Source organism: Anabas testudineus, chromosome 3 (genome assembly GCF_900324465.2).
Source record: "Anabas testudineus chromosome 3, fAnaTes1.2, whole genome shotgun sequence".
Taxonomy (NCBI): domain Eukaryota; kingdom Metazoa; phylum Chordata; class Actinopteri; order Anabantiformes; family Anabantidae; genus Anabas; species Anabas testudineus.
In genome coordinates, this window is record NC_046612.1 from 7981594 (window position 1) to 7998147 (window position 16554).

Consider the following 16554-nt stretch of genomic DNA (forward strand, 5'->3'; position numbering starts at 1 on the left):
TTGAAACCAGAGAAGAGAAATATTTGTTATGTCATTTGTCATGTGATACATGTGTGAGTGTACAGAACACTGTGAACCACTGGCATGGACATATCATTTCTGGTAGTAGGTTATCACACTATCAGTAGCATACACGTGCTTTACAAGCTCACTATCAGCATCAGAAAGATGTTTCCTGCTGTTTGGCATAATGGACATGATGTGAAAAACTCTCATGTGACTTGCATGTGAAAAAATGCAAAATCAATTAAGTGCAGTATTTCTGTTTAGAAAATGAATAGAAACATAACGCATCAGCCCAGATCAACCCAAAAAAACTTTTTTGGGGTACTTCTTCCTGTTTTAAAATTAATGTTAAGAATATTTTGTGTCTTTTTGTCTGGATTTATAAGTTATAGAAAGCTATATCCAGTCATTCTATAATGACTCGATTGTTCCAGAGTGTGTCTTATATTTAAAACATATTTACATTTAGGCAAGTACATATTTCACTCTGTCATCAGTCATAGCAAACTGGTAATATCAAATCCCAGCCCGTGTCAAATGGCATTTGTTCATATAATTTAATTAATTACACTTTTGTCTGTATTTCTTGGCCCTGTCAGTCTAAAATGGAGATACTGCTTTAAAATATGTCAAAGAAAACATGTACACAGTCACACAGAGCCACGTTCAGGACACGCTGCACATCCACAGCGCACAGCTGACGACCTCAGCGAATCACCTGGTCTCATGATCATCAAGTGGTCGATTGTGATTGGTCACAGCCCCCGAAGTCGCAGTCTGATTGGTCGGTTGTCGTGTTTGCGCATTCTGTTGAGGTAGCGCCCACGTCATTGGTCTGTTTCACATGTCTGCTGATGTGCCGGGTTAGGGTGTTTTTTCATTTCATAACACAACATAGGTTTGGCTTTTTAGTGGTCTTAATAAGCGCTTCTGTGCAGGGTCATTAGGAGATTTTGCGCACGCATTGCCTTATTCAAAGACTTTGGAAATTGATCCACACTTTGCAAGCGTTATATCCAAACGTGGCTAACAGAAGCTAACGTTAGCTAGCTGCTCAGTCGATACAGAGGCTTAGTCGTAATAACGTTGGAATGGGCGAGGAAATGAATGCAGACAGTAGATCTGCTAGTAACAGTAATGCTGAGGGAAGTGGCGAAACAATAGACAGTAAATATTATACGTTAGAAGAAATAAGAGTACACAATATGAGCAATGACACATGGCTTATCATCCACGATAAAGTATACGACATCTCACGCTTCCTTGAAGAGGTAAGTGCCACTTTCTACTAGCTAATAGCAACTAAGTAAGCATGAATCATGGTATCACTTAAGTTTTGCTCTAGCTTTAAGTCTGTTTACTTTTTTTTTGGATAAGGTGCTGGAAGAACAAAGCGTGTGTCATGTGTTGAGGTGTAAACCTCATTTAAGCTGTTGAACAGCGACGCTCTCAGGCGTTTAGGCTTCCGGTATTTAGTTATGGTCTCAACTTAACCCGAGTTACGAGATTAAAGTAGTTATATCAATCGATATTTAACCAATTTTACTTTTTTGCTAAACTGGCAAAACTTCTAGCAACTGTATTTATTAGCCAACATTAGCAAGCCACTAAGCTAGCTAAGTTGAGCCATTTGAAAGTTAGCTAAAGGGCAACTTTATAAAGACTTAAAATTCTCTCCCTATGGCTCAAGTCCAAGAGGTTCTTGTATTAAACTTAAACACTGTCGTCTCTGTGGTGAAATATCGTTTTGCTTCAAGCTAGAAAACCTCCAGAAGGTGATGACGTCATCCGGCAGCTCATGTTACAGACTGTAATCTTGGCAGACCTGTGACGTCACCTGGAGGAGTTTATAAGCTGGAAGTAGAAAAATATTTTAACATACACAAGGTAGAAAGACATAAACACTTAGTCTATCTACAATCATAGGAAGAAAGTTTAAGATAAGTAAAAGTGAAATCCCAGAGCATGAAGAAATATTTAGTCTCACTCACTATGCTTTTTAGAAATTCTCCATCACCTGATAAGTAAACAGAACAAACATCATTACTCAACAATACATTGTATTTTCTATGCTGAAAAATCAGCCTGCAAAGTAACATTTTTAGTAAAAGAAATGTTCCCATAGTAGCATAAATAAGAATTATCCTTTAATATTGCACAAATACAGTACTTGAGTAAATATACCTCGTTACTTTCTTGCAGAATAAAAAAATATATATAGTATATATATAATATATTCTACTATATCTATATATAGATAGATTATATATATATATATATATATATGTGTTCATGTACATGTTTGTGCTGGCTTAAGTTGCAAATTGTAGCTTTTAAACAACCATAGACATTAACTGTATATGTTGACTGTTTAGCATCCGGGAGGTGAGGAGGTTCTGTTGGAACAGGCAGGTGCAGATGCCACAGAAAGCTTTGAGGATGTGGGTCATTCTACAGATGCCAGGGAGATGCTCCAGCAGTATTACATTGGGGAGCTGCACATGGTAAGAAGAAAATCTCTTTGTTAATGCCAGAATCCCTCTGGGAAATATAGAAGTTAAACTTAAAAGTATTCATTATTCTTAAATGTAACCTAATCAAACATTGTAATTAATTGGGGTCACCAGGTCTTGTTGAAGAACAAAGACACCATTTGTTGCACAGGTGTTGGGAATAACAGAATGGGATGGTACAAAAATTAGAGGAGAGATAATCTACTGAACTATAACTCATTAGTTAGACAAATTTGTCATGTGAGCACGATATTCTGCATCAATTGGGAAAGCATCAATTCTGCTAAAAATCGTCATACTCATTTAGTAAAATGTCATAATAATTCCTGCACTTATTTACACTGTACCCTTCATTTTTTATATATTTGGAAATTATTTCTAGTCTTTCTACAGTTTCTTATTCTAATAATATTTTTTTGCTGGATTGTAAAACATCAGCTTTACACGCAGGTTACCTGGGCAACCAGTGGAGTTTCAGTGGAGGCTGATAACACGAGACAGACTCAGACTATGTACAGACCTTTATTGATATCAATACATCTGAGTTCTGATCAGCTTTGGTTGTTTGGCTTGTTTATAATATGCTTGACAGAAAACATGATTTCTGTCAGCAGTTACATGAACTAACAGTGATTCATTGAATTCCTTTGTAGGATGACAGAAAAAAGGACAAGGCTAAGGTAAGCTATGCTGTCTTGTTTATCTGGAATTGTCGCAACTGCACACAAGAAGTCACTGGGATAAAATTCACAAAGATGTTAAAGTTTTTGGTTTGTGGGAAAATCTTACTGTGTTTTTTTTCTGATACAGGAGGTACAAGCTACAGATTCAGGAGAATCCAGGTTAGTAATCATGATTCATGAATCATCTTTTTTTTTTGTTTTTTTTTTTATACGTGTACAGTATTTGGAGAAGTGAAGGATGGTACTGTGACACACACACACAGACAGACACGGCGTAAACTGTCTGAATGAAAGAAACGTGCAGTGAAATGTGACTTTGCTCTATTGAGCACCTTTTCAAGGCAGCATCGCCTTTCCTCTCCTATCATCTAGACGTTTCTCTCTGCTGAAACTAGTAGAGTTGAGAATGTGGGCAGCCTTTCCGACATACACTGTTTTGAAAAGCTGATTAGAAACCTGGTTATGCATATATGTCGTGTGGAGTAAACCATTCTCTAGTAGAAATCTATGTGGAGAAGTTACATTTCTTTAACTCCTTGCCCCAATTGTGGAAACCAGGTTTCTCGTTTAGATGACAGTTAAAAACTTATCTTACTTGAGAAAGCCGACTGTAACCTAGTTAAGTGCATTTAAATTCACTGACTGTTTGTTGCACATTGGGGTTCATCTGCAATATAAAAAAATCTTGCTGGAAGCAATCATTGATTATTTGCAGCTCTTTGTCATTTAAAATCTGATTATTGCTGCCTTTCTCATTTATTTAGTCAGTTTTAATTGCTCTGGCTTAAAAACTGTTTAATTTTTCCAGCAGCACCTGGACCACATGGTTGATTCCTGCCGTCGCTGCAGCCGTTATTGGGATCATGTATCGCTACTACATGTTTGAATACAAGTCCTCTTGAGTGCTGGCATTCTGTTTTCATCTCATTCTTTTCATCTGGAGGCCTTGAAATGTTTGACCAAAACCTCCTCACGCCGAACGCACACAATTCTGAGTGTCTGCAACAAGAAAAGCAGTTTGATGTACTTGTCCTTGTCCTTCTAAATAGAACACACCAAATACACAGTTGGGCAGAGACTTTATTAAATTGTCTGCCTTCAGTTTCTTTGCATGTGTCATTGTCACTATGCCTGTTGTCATTAATATAGATTAATGTATTTTACTTAAACCTTCAGATGCATTTGGCTCAGTTCAGTTACTGGGTCAAATGCAGTTTCCCACTCTAAGAAAGGTTGCAATACAGCCTGGTAAATATGCACCATTATTACACAGACAAAATGAAAATGTTGGAGGGGATGTTAATCTGCAGAATGGTGATAAATTTGGGGCAACAGTTCAGTGACCGTTCTATTTTTTACCCTGAATTGAACCTGCCGATGCATTTAGTTTTAATAAAGAGAGAAATGTAAACAATTTCCAAAGTCTCAGTTATAATCACAACATTGTTCTATTCACTCCCTAATGCACAGTTCTCATGTTAAGCAATGCCTTTTTGCATTGGTTGTAAATGCAGAACCTTTTCAGTTGTGTAAATTCAGCAACAAATCTGTTCCATATTGAAAATAGTGGTGAATTATGTTCTATCAGTGATTATTTAAGATATTGTCTTCTCGTCCTTTTTTACAGCTCTGTTTTCAGGAATATGTGTAAATGTTCAAAACACCTAGCTCATAGATGAATTTAATTCATGTACTATGTAATAAAACAATATTTTATTACCCAGATGAGTGAATAGCCTGGAAAGAAGCAAATTTCATTGTTTTTTAATTTCATTGTTCCTCACTATGCCATTTGTTATTCAGACAATGCTTTTTCACACCTTTTTTAATTTTAATGCATCTTAATTGTATGTTTTAGGTGAACAGTACAATTAACAATCACTAGAGGGGTTGATTTTCACTGCCTGAAGTTTGGTTTGTGCTTGTTGATAATTGTAAGTTGTCTTTAGGCTGCTGTTCATTTTTGGTAGTGTTAAATATGTTTTGCTATAGGGTTAAGCTTTGCGTAGCATTTCTGTGATCACTTAGTTAATTGCATATTATCAAGAATTGTATTTAATAATAATAATAATAATTTTGGGGAAAACACATTTTAAAACGACAAAGACCGAAACAATTTGAAATCTGTTTGTCACATCACACGTGTTCGAAGTTTCTCAATATGACTTGCTGCTATTTTTGCATGTGATTACAATATTACTTACAGATGTCCAAATTTAGTTGGTTGACTTCAAAGATATACTATATTTGCCATCTTTTTACATGTCAACTGTTGTTTCCTGTTGTTAAGTCTCTGAATAAAGTGAAATTTCAGGAAGTGTGACTAGTTGTTATTATACTACAATAATATAAGTGTGATTAAATTGTATGCAGTCTATAAACAGTAAACTTATGCTGTTTATGTGATGTGTAGTTAGCTGTCTTTTTTTGTTTATAGTGCCTGGTTTAAAACTAGTTAATTTGCTCAAAATAGATAAATAATGACAGATGGTTGTAGAATGAGGTTAGTGTCAACAAAACATCTAACCAGTAAATCAAAATGTTACCATGAATTAACACCTGCTCTTTATCTACCTGTACAATGGGCTCTTTTGAAGCCAAATGTCCGACCTCTATTACCACTTGGGTCAGTCACCAGTTTAAAAATGACTAACACAAGCACAGGGTGGTTGAGGCAACAAGTGCTGTTATGGAGCAGTCTGGAGACCTCCTTCGACTAACACCTTTAATGGAAGCAGCCAGAAGACAGCTCCACTCACACAGTCACCACTTAGTCGTAAAATGAGTCACTATAGTCAATGGAGATGCTTTTCTATTGTCACAGCCTTGTATGGTCACCACACAGCTCCCATATTAATCTCAGACATTAACGAGAGAAATGGTCAATTCTCTGTATTGACAAACACCCACCACTATATAGTTCTCCTTTTCGTTAAAAAATCCATGAACACAGTAATGAATGTCATGGCGTATTGTGCTAATTTGAAAGAAATATGGATATAAAAATGGAACAGTTAATTCCACTCTGTTATCCTGCTCTTGGCTGCAGCAGCTGAGATGGTTGCTCATTCATACTTGGATGACAGAAGGTCATGAGCTCCTTTAAAAAAGCTGTTAAAACCCTAACACTTAACACTAATTTAATGTAGTGGTAGCCAACACACTAAGCAAAATGAGTGAATAATATTATACTTATATCATTTTAAAAAATGTAGTCGTGATTTATGGTTAAGTTGTATTAAGGTAGCTGATAATGCAGTTGTACACTCACACTCTAATTTGTTTTTTCTTAGGTAACCATTTCACAGTGCAGTACCAGCACAAAGTGAATAATACTTGAGTCCTGCATATGCCTGCTCGCCTCAGCTACTTTTCCTGTGGAGAGGAGCAGGAAGCAGTGATTGAAATTAAAGCCTTTCCATCTGCAACCTCCACAAGAGCTCTCACAGCGCAGAGTGCCCATGACCAGCAAACCAGAAAAAGCACAAATCAACACCCATTGATTCATGCCTTTTTTTTAATCAGTTGGGACATATCAACAACCAGATAATCACTAGTTAGAAAAACTGAACTCTTGAATTCTTTAAATAAAACATTTTGGTTGATCTGTATAACACTCCACTAATACCTTTACTATGTGTACAGAGTTTGTTGAATGTATATGAACAGCACAGTTTTAGCAAACAACATGGAGAAACACTGCATGCAAACATAAACGCATGTGCCCACACTCAAAAATATAAATCGCATCAATTCATTCTTTTTAATAGTACAATGACCAGTCAGAAATTATAAGTACCTGTGTTTAAAAAGTGGTTGTTTTCACCATGTCATATGTAGTTTAAACACAAGGTGGCACTACAGCCTAAAGATGTTAACGGCATGCATGCACTTTCATTTGGCCTATACCAGAAACTGGGAACATCTATGTTAAAATTAATAATCTGACTTCTGCTCGCACTATAATAAATTCATCTCAGAATTCAGCAGTGTATATCTCCAGGTTTTCATGTGCCTGGACTAACAATAAACACAATGCTGTCACATGTGGTGGGAAAGATATTATGCAATGGTGAAAATCAACAACCTGCAACAGTGTTACTGTGATAGTGTGATAAAGATAATTTAAAATGCTGTTAAAGACTAAAGACTGTAAACTCCACTCTGTATGAAACAGATTTGCACTAGTTCAGAATCTCTGTACACAACAACAGGTTGACAATTTTTTATCACAGCGACACTTTTCTTAGATATTGATTCAAGTGTTACAGCCACATTTTACAGCCATATCAGCCTTGATGTTGTGGAAGCCGACAGAATAAAAAGCTAATGAGACAGCACATTTTATCTGTGGGAATACCTGAAGCCTTCAGATAGACCTCATTCCCCATGACTGGATTGCCTGTCATTTCTACCAGTAGTCTTTCTCAAGGAGATCTGAGGCTGTTAATACACAACACTCCAGTGTCCTGGGAGAGCTGCTCTGCAAAAATCGGAAAGGCTGGAAAAACACTTATGGATGCTGCAGGAATAAACATGATCTCTGACAAGTGGTTTGAGTTACTCGAAATGGTCGCTTGCATGTGGAATGAATATTCAGCGTTTATTTTACGTGGAATAATGTAAAAGTCTAATTCCTTTTTTGTTTTCAGGCACGTAGGGGTCACAGTAATAGCAAAGATACACCTGCATACAGAAAACCAATGTCAATTCTTCTGTCTACAGAGAGAATCCCAAGTGGATTTGCAGCTTTGACAGCTGACTAAAAGGTTCACTAAAACACTCTCAATAAAAACATTCCCAACTTTGTGTTTTCCAAAACGATGTAGACCCACAACCTGCATTAAATTCACTCAAAAAATTAAGTCTAATAATATTTCCTGGCAAGTCATGTTTCAGAGTCTGCACCCCTGACAATGAAAAGCTTCATGTACTTTACATGGCCCTATGTCAAAAAACCTGCTTATTCAGAAACCACATATCATTACATCACTTCCCATGTGCTCTCATCTTCTGATTGTTTTTAATAATGTCCTCTTTCTCCATACCTCAGGCTCAATGTTATCTAACATGACACTGGTAGGTACTAATTAGCATAATCCGGTACAAATTATTCATCTTCAGACAATTCATCAGATATAAAATACTGAAGGCAAATAAGCAAAGTGTTTATGACTCACTGAGCAGCCACAACATAAAAACCACCTGCTGATTTTAATGTTGTTGCCAACTGATGTATAATGCTCAATAACATGACAAAACATACATTTTATCTGAAGCATTTATCACATATCAAAACCCAAAAACCTTTTGGAAGCCTGGATAACCCTAATAATAAATAATTACAATAAAAACTACAATAATAAATGAAGAAATATTTGTAATGCTACTGAAAAATGTTCTATCATACAGACACACACAGTCGACTATAAAACAGCATGGATGCTGCATAGGAAATTCTATATTCAGTGAAAAACCTTGAATTAAATTTCTATACACTAGAGGAAGCAATGCACCGATTAAATGCCAGGAAGTGAGCTCTCCACTTCCATTTCCAGAAGTGAAAATAAAATAATTTAATAAGACACACACACAAAAACAACAACTGGACAATAGCGTCTCCTACTGTTGAGGAACTCTGCAGTTCTAATGTAGTCCTGGACCCTGGTTTTTGGATACTTATTCACAGTGCATTAAAGCAGTGACATCACTGGAAGGAAAGCACACGGTGTTGTTATTTATCAGGCTGAGCAGCTCATGCTGCAACCGTGTCAGAACAACTTTGAGTCTCAGGTTCTACTACTTAGAATACACTGTTCAGTTTTGATATTTAATAATGCTGTATGCAGAAACATGCAGAACCAGCAGAAAAGGAATTGTACCAGTCTATACTTGATCTGTCTGCAGCCTCCTGTCTCCACTCTCTGAATTCGGCATCAATGCAGCGGGTACAGTGGAAGCGTGGTTTGAGTCTTGTCTGGACGAATATTCAATGCATCTTGGCAGGGGCAAGTTTCTAACTCTCACTGCCTCTCCATTGGCGTGCTGGAGGACCTGCTTCTTGGTCCTCTACTTTTTAAAATCTATACTACATCTCTAGGTTCCTAATATCCAGTTGCATTTCTATCTTAGCTATGCTGATGACACACAGCTCTTCCGGTCCTTTCCACTGGATGACTCCACTGTACCAACACACATCTCTCTGACATCCCTACTCAAATGAGAGAAAGGCATTTTTATCCAAAGTTACTAAGTAGGTAACTTAGTAACACAAAGGCAGACGGAGAAGGTGTACAAAGGTCTTGTCTGAGGACCCCTAATGGAGGAAGGTCACAACTGGGATTCAAGCCCCAGGCTCCTACATTGGGGGGTGACAATGTTACCACTACACTATCCACAGCCACCGCTATTGAATGATAATCAGATGATTCAAAATGTAGCAGCACGTCTTATTTTTGATCAGCAAAAAAGAACACGTTACACCACTTTTCAGATCTCTGCACTGGCTTCCTGTAGCTGCCCACATCAGGTTCAAAGCCCTGACCTTTTCCTACAAAGTGGTCAACTCAACAGCACCGGCCTACCTGAACTCCCTCATCCTGGTCTACAATCCCTCCCATCCACTGGGCTCTGACAGTGAACAATGTTGCGGTCCCCTCACCTCACCTCACCTCACCTCACAAGATCCCAGGCAAAACTTTTCAGCTCAGTGTTCCCGTGATGGTGGAGCGATCTACCCACCTCTGCACACCTCACTCTGAAAACAGAACTCTTCCACAACTTTTGCTGCACTTAAATCTCCTGCATTTACACATCATGAAACAGCAACAGTTCTTCCTAGAGCACTTCACTTTTGTGTTCTTCTTCTTGGCTTAGATATTTTGCTTGTCTAGTGCCTTACTGGTAAATTGGTTTGGATAAAAGCTTCTGCCAAATGACTAAATGTAAAATTACATTGACTTTGACCTGATTACAGCTGTAAAATTTAATAATGTGATGCTTTTAATAACACTTGTAAATATCAAATTGAGACTCAAGGAAGACTAATTAAGGCGTAATGCTTTATTTCATAAATCACCCAGAAACCAATACACTATTACATTTGACTTCTTTTATAATATTAGTAATTTAGAAACAACAAAATGTATATGTACAAAGGTCATTATTAAGTCAGTCAAGCTCCTTATATAATTTAGAGACAGACATTATCTGATGCTCAACATATTTCAATTTAATTTCTTATTTAGGTCTGTGGGACACAACCTTTAATTATCTTGACACCAAACAATTGCTAAAATAATGTGCATAAAAAGGTTCTAAATTCAGTTTTTCAGAAAATTACACTTGATTCATTTAATTATAACTTTACTTTCACCATGACACTAACCTCTATTCAGACAGATGGCATGGGAATTACCAAGTCGAAAACATACTGTAAGATACTCGGGGGGAAGATCATGGACTTAATATCCTAAAATAAACAACCACAGCCTCAGAAGTTTCCCCAAGTTATCTCTTGTCAACCAAATATGGTGACCTTTCCACAGTGTAGCTGCTTAATTACTTTTCTCGTTTCACACTGAAATGCTGTGACTTGAAGGTTAACTTCTTCCAGCTGTTATATGCCAAGGTCTTCGATGCACTGTTTAAATTTAAGAAGCAGTAGATGGCCTCAATCCTTCAAAGTGTTTGTAATAGTAAAGTGACATTAATTCACAAATGCCTCATTTGAATAGAAGTCTAAATATCAGCTCCTTTTGATGAACTAACCTCAAATATTTGAATTGAAACATACTGACCTAAGCAAGTCTGAATACGCTGACACCATTAAAAGACCGATTATATAGCTGTATGCAGAATAATGGTAGGCATTTGTGGGTCATGGATACGGTTGATGGCTAACTATAAAATAACTAAAAATGTGGTTTAAGAAGCCGTCTCTGACTGTAAATCAAATACGAGCAACTGTGTACTTAGGTAAAACAAAAATCCAATAAGTTATAAATTAACTGACTGTGTTCCAGTCGCACTACTTTAGACTGAAAATGGATAAAACCATCATAACCTTCGTATCATGTGACCCATGTAAACCATTATCCTATTTATTGCTCTTGATACTTTAGATGGGGACATATAAATAATTGGCCATGTCTTTTACCATGCCAGAAGTGCTGTCCAAGTGCAGAGGTCTTAAGCCATGGACAAAAGGGTACAGGTGGAGGATACACTGGAAGAGCGCTCATGGACAGTGTTGTTATTATCCGGAATAGCTGACACAAACTGTGTCTTTGAAGCCCGGCAGCACTCGATGGTATCAGCGAGTTCGGGGCAGATGGCCAGAGCCAGCCTCTGAAGGACAAGGTGGAATTTCCTGCGGAAGCTTCGGTTTATCCAGAAGTAAAAGATGCAGTTGAGGAAACCATTTGAGGTTGGCAGCCAAACCACCACAAACTCAATCCACTCTGGTACACTACTTCCGGAGATTGCTGTGAGACAGAAAACATGTGCACCGAAGTAAGGAAAGTACCCTTAGCATGGAAACAGCAATAATTTCAAGCAGCTTCCAAATTAGTACAGTAGTCGACCTTTTGTTATTATTGTTGTATGGTCACAATCATAGATGCATGGGTGTAAAATGCCATGTTAGCCTTTACCTTAAAGCAATGACATGAAGCCATCAACTGAACATTTATAGTCTAGATCTTCAACTGGAAGCAACCACTCTACAGTGAGGCTCACTAGCATTCGGACAGCAGCACACTTTGAAGTTTAAGTTAAGGCTGTCATCTTCATTCTGCAGGGATTTTCATCCATATCAGATGAATTACAGGCCCCTTTGGAAAAGGTCTTCATTTCTAAAAATATTCAGCTGTGACTCCACTTTCCGTCTTGATTACTCCAAGACAGCACATGGTTGGGGTAAATGAGAAAAAGTCAAAAAAGGTCTGAGTCATAAAACTGGCCTTGAATCAGTATATTCATGCCCAGAATTACAAAAATAACTTTGACAGCTAGTTCTCTCACTACAGTCCCAGTTGAAATTGATGGAGGGATTTGTAGAAGGTGGACAACTCAAAGAGGTAAATGAATCTTAGATGTTCAAGTTCTTGTTTTGAATTTGAAACCAGAAACCTTAAACACACACACACACACACACACACACACACACACACACACACACACACACACATATAAATAAATAAAATAAATAATGACTGTAATATCAACAAAGCCCTGGCTAAACTATGAATTACTTCCCCCCCATATCCATCACAGATTGAGGATAAATAATAATATTCAAGACTACCTACCTTTCTACATATGTCTAAATAAACACTGTGTGATTCTCTTGCACTTCTTACATCTCTGTAAGGTGAACTGGGTTGCAAGAACAGCTTTCATATCCAGTATTCCTCAGTTGGTGCCAGCTAGTCTAGACATCAACAGGATGCATTTGCTTCACTGTTTTCTAATTTTCTCCATTCTTAGTATGGGGCATGCACTTTAAAGTTTTGGAAAAGGTAATTCCTCTTTGCAGGTGGAGTTTTTGTTGTAGGGTAGGATCATAAATTGCAGACTTTTGTCTTCATTACCAAGTTCAGATATTTGTTTAAAGGTCTACAGAAAAGCCAGAGAGTGGTAAATTTGAACTTTTGCCATGATGCTAGATAAATAAATCCACCACAATTTCATCCATTTGCCAATAGAATCGCTATCAATCACCTGATCATTTCGTGTCTTAGTCATCTCTCAAAGCACAGTATTTCTTACCATTGTAGATCATAGCTGCCATGCACGGTGTCCAACAGGTGTAGTAGGCTGCCATTACAGGTACAAGAACTCTGGATGCCACATTGTGTCTGTTGCGACGCGCATAGTCGTATTTGCGCAGTTTCAGTCTCTGTCTCTTTGCAGCGCACCACACTCTCAGGTTTGCGTAGGTCATGATGATGGAGCAAGGGAAAAATATGATACACGTCAAGCTAAGGGAGTAGCCAACGTTTGTAGAGTAGGATGGATTACAGACCAGCGATGCAGTGGAGAAATGCACCTCGATAATGCCATCTGGGAATGATATCGGCGACAGTAAAAAGGGGGGGAAGCACCAAGCAAAGGCGATGAGGAGCAGGGTCCTTTTCCTTGTCATCAGAAATGAATACTGCAGTGGGTAAAACACTGCAATGTACCTCTCCAGGCTTATCGTGGCCAGGGTGTACATGCAGGTGGAGTAAACTGTGGCATTGCAAAAGGCCACGACATGACAAAGAGCATCTGGCCCCTCAGTGTAGTCCTTTAGCAGACTCACCCAGAGGTTCAAGGGCATGACCAGCAGTCCAAAAGCAGAGTCTGCAGCAGTGAGAGAGAGCAGAAAGTACCGGGAGTTTCTGGACCAACCAGCCACGGAGGAAGTAATAACCAGGAGAACTGCAATATTTCCCAAAGTGATCATCACGCCCAAAACGATTATGATGCTTACTTTGATGGACCGGTGAGTCAGCTCCTGCAGCCTCTGAAGGTCAACACTTGACAGGTTGGAGTCGTCAGAAGTGGAAAAGTTCATTGTTGGATACATTTTTCTTTTTCACAATGGCATAAGTACGAGCAATTCATAAGTGGTGTGAGGCCAAGACAGTTCACGTTAGCAGAAGTATGAGGAAAATGTGGCACGTAGCATTTTTCCCTCTGCCTCAACAATGAGCAACACACCTGCAGGAATTAGTACTGGGCGGAACCACTACAGCAAAAAAAAAAAAACTTAAAATAAAATAATGCATGCATGACTAATGACTAATATAAACGGACTAATTCGACTTTATATTTACAAGGTTTGCATTTGCACTTTTTTCAGTTGGGTGTAGGGAAAGTGAAGACTCTAATAATCCGTCTGAACATCAATTTAAAATCAGTCCCGAATGAAAAAAGTGAAATAAACTTCATCCTCCCTTTCAGACTTTAATGCACAAGCTCCAAAATTGTATTGTTAAGAGTTTATACGTTAATACAGTTGTTTAAAATATATTCATACAGTGATGAATAATTTTTTTTTTTGTATAACTATTCTCTGTAAGGTCTTAAACCTTGCACTGTAAAGTGCCTTGAGATAACTTCTGTAGTGAATTGGCGCTATACAAATAAAACTGAATTGAATTGAATTAAATTGAAGTTATATGTGCATTGTGTTTGGACACATTGTGAGTTTTAAAGGCCTCTATATTTGAAAATTCTCTTAATACACTACAAAAATCACATTAACAATCACTTGTTCTCCACATTGGTCTACTGGCCATGAAATGATCCGCTCCTAATGCAGCTACGCTTTAAGAGAGGGGACAAAATGTTCTGTGCAAAAAGACATTCTTCAGTTCAGTTGAAGCTGATATGAGGTTTCAGCAGTCTAAGTGGTATAGCTTTGTCCTGTGATTCATAGGTTTACTATTGGCTTTACAGCCGACCTTCATATGATTACAAGGACGTAGCCATCTGCTGCAGCTCAGCAAGAAAATGCTGTCCATGAGAACACAAAGTGGCACTAAAATATAGCAACCTGGAAGATACACACTTGACTTATTCAGATATTAAGTCAGAATGAAGAAAGTTGGCCTAAACTAGATTACATTTGAGTTGTGGATTTTCTAACTCACCTCTCATACTGTAGAGACTGGGAACAAAAAATAGAAAATATTGTCTAAAAGGTACATACTGCAGGACCTATGTGCTTTCTTTATCACTTTATAAATTCCAAACCATTAAAATTAGCAAGACAGTTTCAGACCTGCAGGGCTTTTATTGCATCCAGAAGGCTTGTTTCACCAACTGGAACTAATATAGGTGCCACGTAAGTGTAATGTATGACCTCTGTCGTACATACTATTAAAGATTACATGTATCCATTATCTCTCATGAATTATTCATATTGCAGAAAGATTGTAGTATAAAAATAATTCCTCACTGTAATCACAACTACCCGTTCCATCAAGCTCCAAGTTTGCAGGCCACACCACCTTTGCCGGTTTCATCACCAGAAACAAGTCAGTCACCAATTCATCATTACTAAAAAGGTCCCACAGATACATGCTGTAGATAGATGCTCTGTCAGCCTGACATCTCACAAACAGTCATGGTCCAATTTCCACGACCATCACACACCATCAGTGTTAGACTTTCCTCCACATCCTGTTCCAGTGATGCGCTGAAGTGTTTTTGTCTGCACTGTTGAGTGGTTGCTGCTGACTTCCCACTTTCAAAAAACGACATGACACAAGGGCAAAGAAAAGGTCAGGAAAGATCGTCACTGACCTTTCCCACTCAGGTAACCATCTGTTTGAAAGGTATTCCTCTGTGTGACAGTCAGTCCATTAAACAGCACATACCAACACACAGTCACCCACTTTCCTACATCCCCTGGCACACAGATTATTAATTCTTAGAGTGCTTTACTGTCCTGCCTTGAAATGTACACAGTTCTTTGTAGAAATGATACATGATGAGGCATGTCTTAGCATGGATCTCACCAAATATTGTGCAGAAAACCTTTAGATCCATGAAAAAATATGTTTGCAATGTAGATTTCAGGTAGAGACCCCATAATGGCCTTTCAACAGCATCAAACTCACTAATATTCACTCTTTCCTAAAAATCTGTTGCTAATAATGTTAATATTTTAAAATAGTGTACAGTATATACAGATACTAGACTATAAATATAGTGTAAATAGCCTTAAGACAGACAGCATCTGCATGCTGCTTCTACAGGATCCCCCAGACAGCGATCTGCTTCTGATATGTGTGTGTTCGTGTTGTCCTAATGAGCAGATTTCTATCTGTGATGTTTAACGTTAGGCCTGGAGGAGATGGACTCTAGTATTCTCAGTCCCCTTCCCCCAGTTATTTACCTTCATGTTCATTTTACAGTTAATTGCAGGTTCCTCACCTGATTCTGTCTCGTTTAGTAAGGATGTGGACACTAGACTAGGACACCAATGGTTTATGGCAACCTATGTTTCATTTGGGTCCAAGTGGAAGTCATATATTGAAAAACATACTAGAACAAAAATACACTATAATAACTAGTACTGATAGATAGTACTGAATTCTGAATATAATTTACCATAGTAAGCACTCATGTTATGCACATAACTTCAGTGTCGCAGCTGGTAAAGATTAAACTCATTTCAACTCATTTATACACTGTACCTCCAGGTAGTTAGTCTACACTTATTTGTATTAATAATCTCAATCTGTATGAGTACCTGATAATTATACTTAAGTACACTGAGTACAAGTACCTAAATACTTCTCACTGCTGCCGATGCTATTTATTGCTTCACAAAAACATTCCAGTTTTACTTCATC

General features: G+C 37.9%; 2 protein-coding genes across 3 annotated transcripts; one reads left to right on the plus strand and one right to left on the minus strand.

The window, feature by feature from the left end:
- Positions 1–835: 835 nt before the first annotated feature.
- LOC113174186 (cytochrome b5) lies at positions 836–5519 on the plus strand. 2 transcript variants are annotated; one of them, XM_026377945.1, is made up of 5 exons: positions 836–1277; positions 2382–2510; positions 3173–3199; positions 3330–3361; positions 4011–5519. In XM_026377945.1, exons 1-5 carry the CDS (start codon positions 1098–1100, stop codon positions 4102–4104), a joined length of 462 nt encoding a protein of 153 aa, XP_026233730.1. In that variant the 5' UTR covers positions 836–1097; the 3' UTR covers positions 4105–5519. The 2 variants fall into 2 exon arrangements, with proteins under 2 accessions (XP_026233730.1, XP_026233731.1); XM_026377946.1 differs by having other exon boundaries at positions 4014–5519.
- A 4741-nt stretch (positions 5520–10260) lies between these two features.
- zgc:162592 (G-protein coupled receptor) lies at positions 10261–13897 on the minus strand. The gene is made up of 2 exons (XM_026377944.1): positions 12974–13897; positions 10261–11688 (listed from the first exon to the last, which is right to left on the minus strand). The coding sequence occupies exons 1-2, from the start codon at positions 13773–13775 to the stop codon at positions 11393–11395; spliced, it is 1098 nt and encodes a 365-aa protein (XP_026233729.1). The 5' UTR covers positions 13776–13897; the 3' UTR covers positions 10261–11392.
- Between the last annotated feature and the right edge of the window lie 2657 nt (positions 13898–16554).

Coding starts and splice junctions, on each gene's coding strand:
- LOC113174186 (XM_026377945.1), top strand. CDS start 1,098: ATGGGCGAGGAAATGAATGCAGACAGTAGATCTGCTAGTAACAGTAAT. Junction 2,511..3,172: donor ACATTGGGGAGCTGCACATG/GTAAGAAGAAAA, acceptor ATTCCTTTGTAG/GATGACAGAAAAAAGGACAA. Junction 3,362..4,010: donor ACAGATTCAGGAGAATCCAG/GTTAGTAATCAT, acceptor TAATTTTTCCAG/CAGCACCTGGACCACATGGT.
- zgc:162592 (XM_026377944.1), bottom strand. CDS start 13,775: ATGTATCCAACAATGAACTTTTCCACTTCTGACGACTCCAACCTGTCA. Junction 11,689..12,973: donor GGCAGCTATGATCTACAATG/GTAAGAAATACT, acceptor TCTGTCTCACAG/CAATCTCCGGAAGTAGTGTA.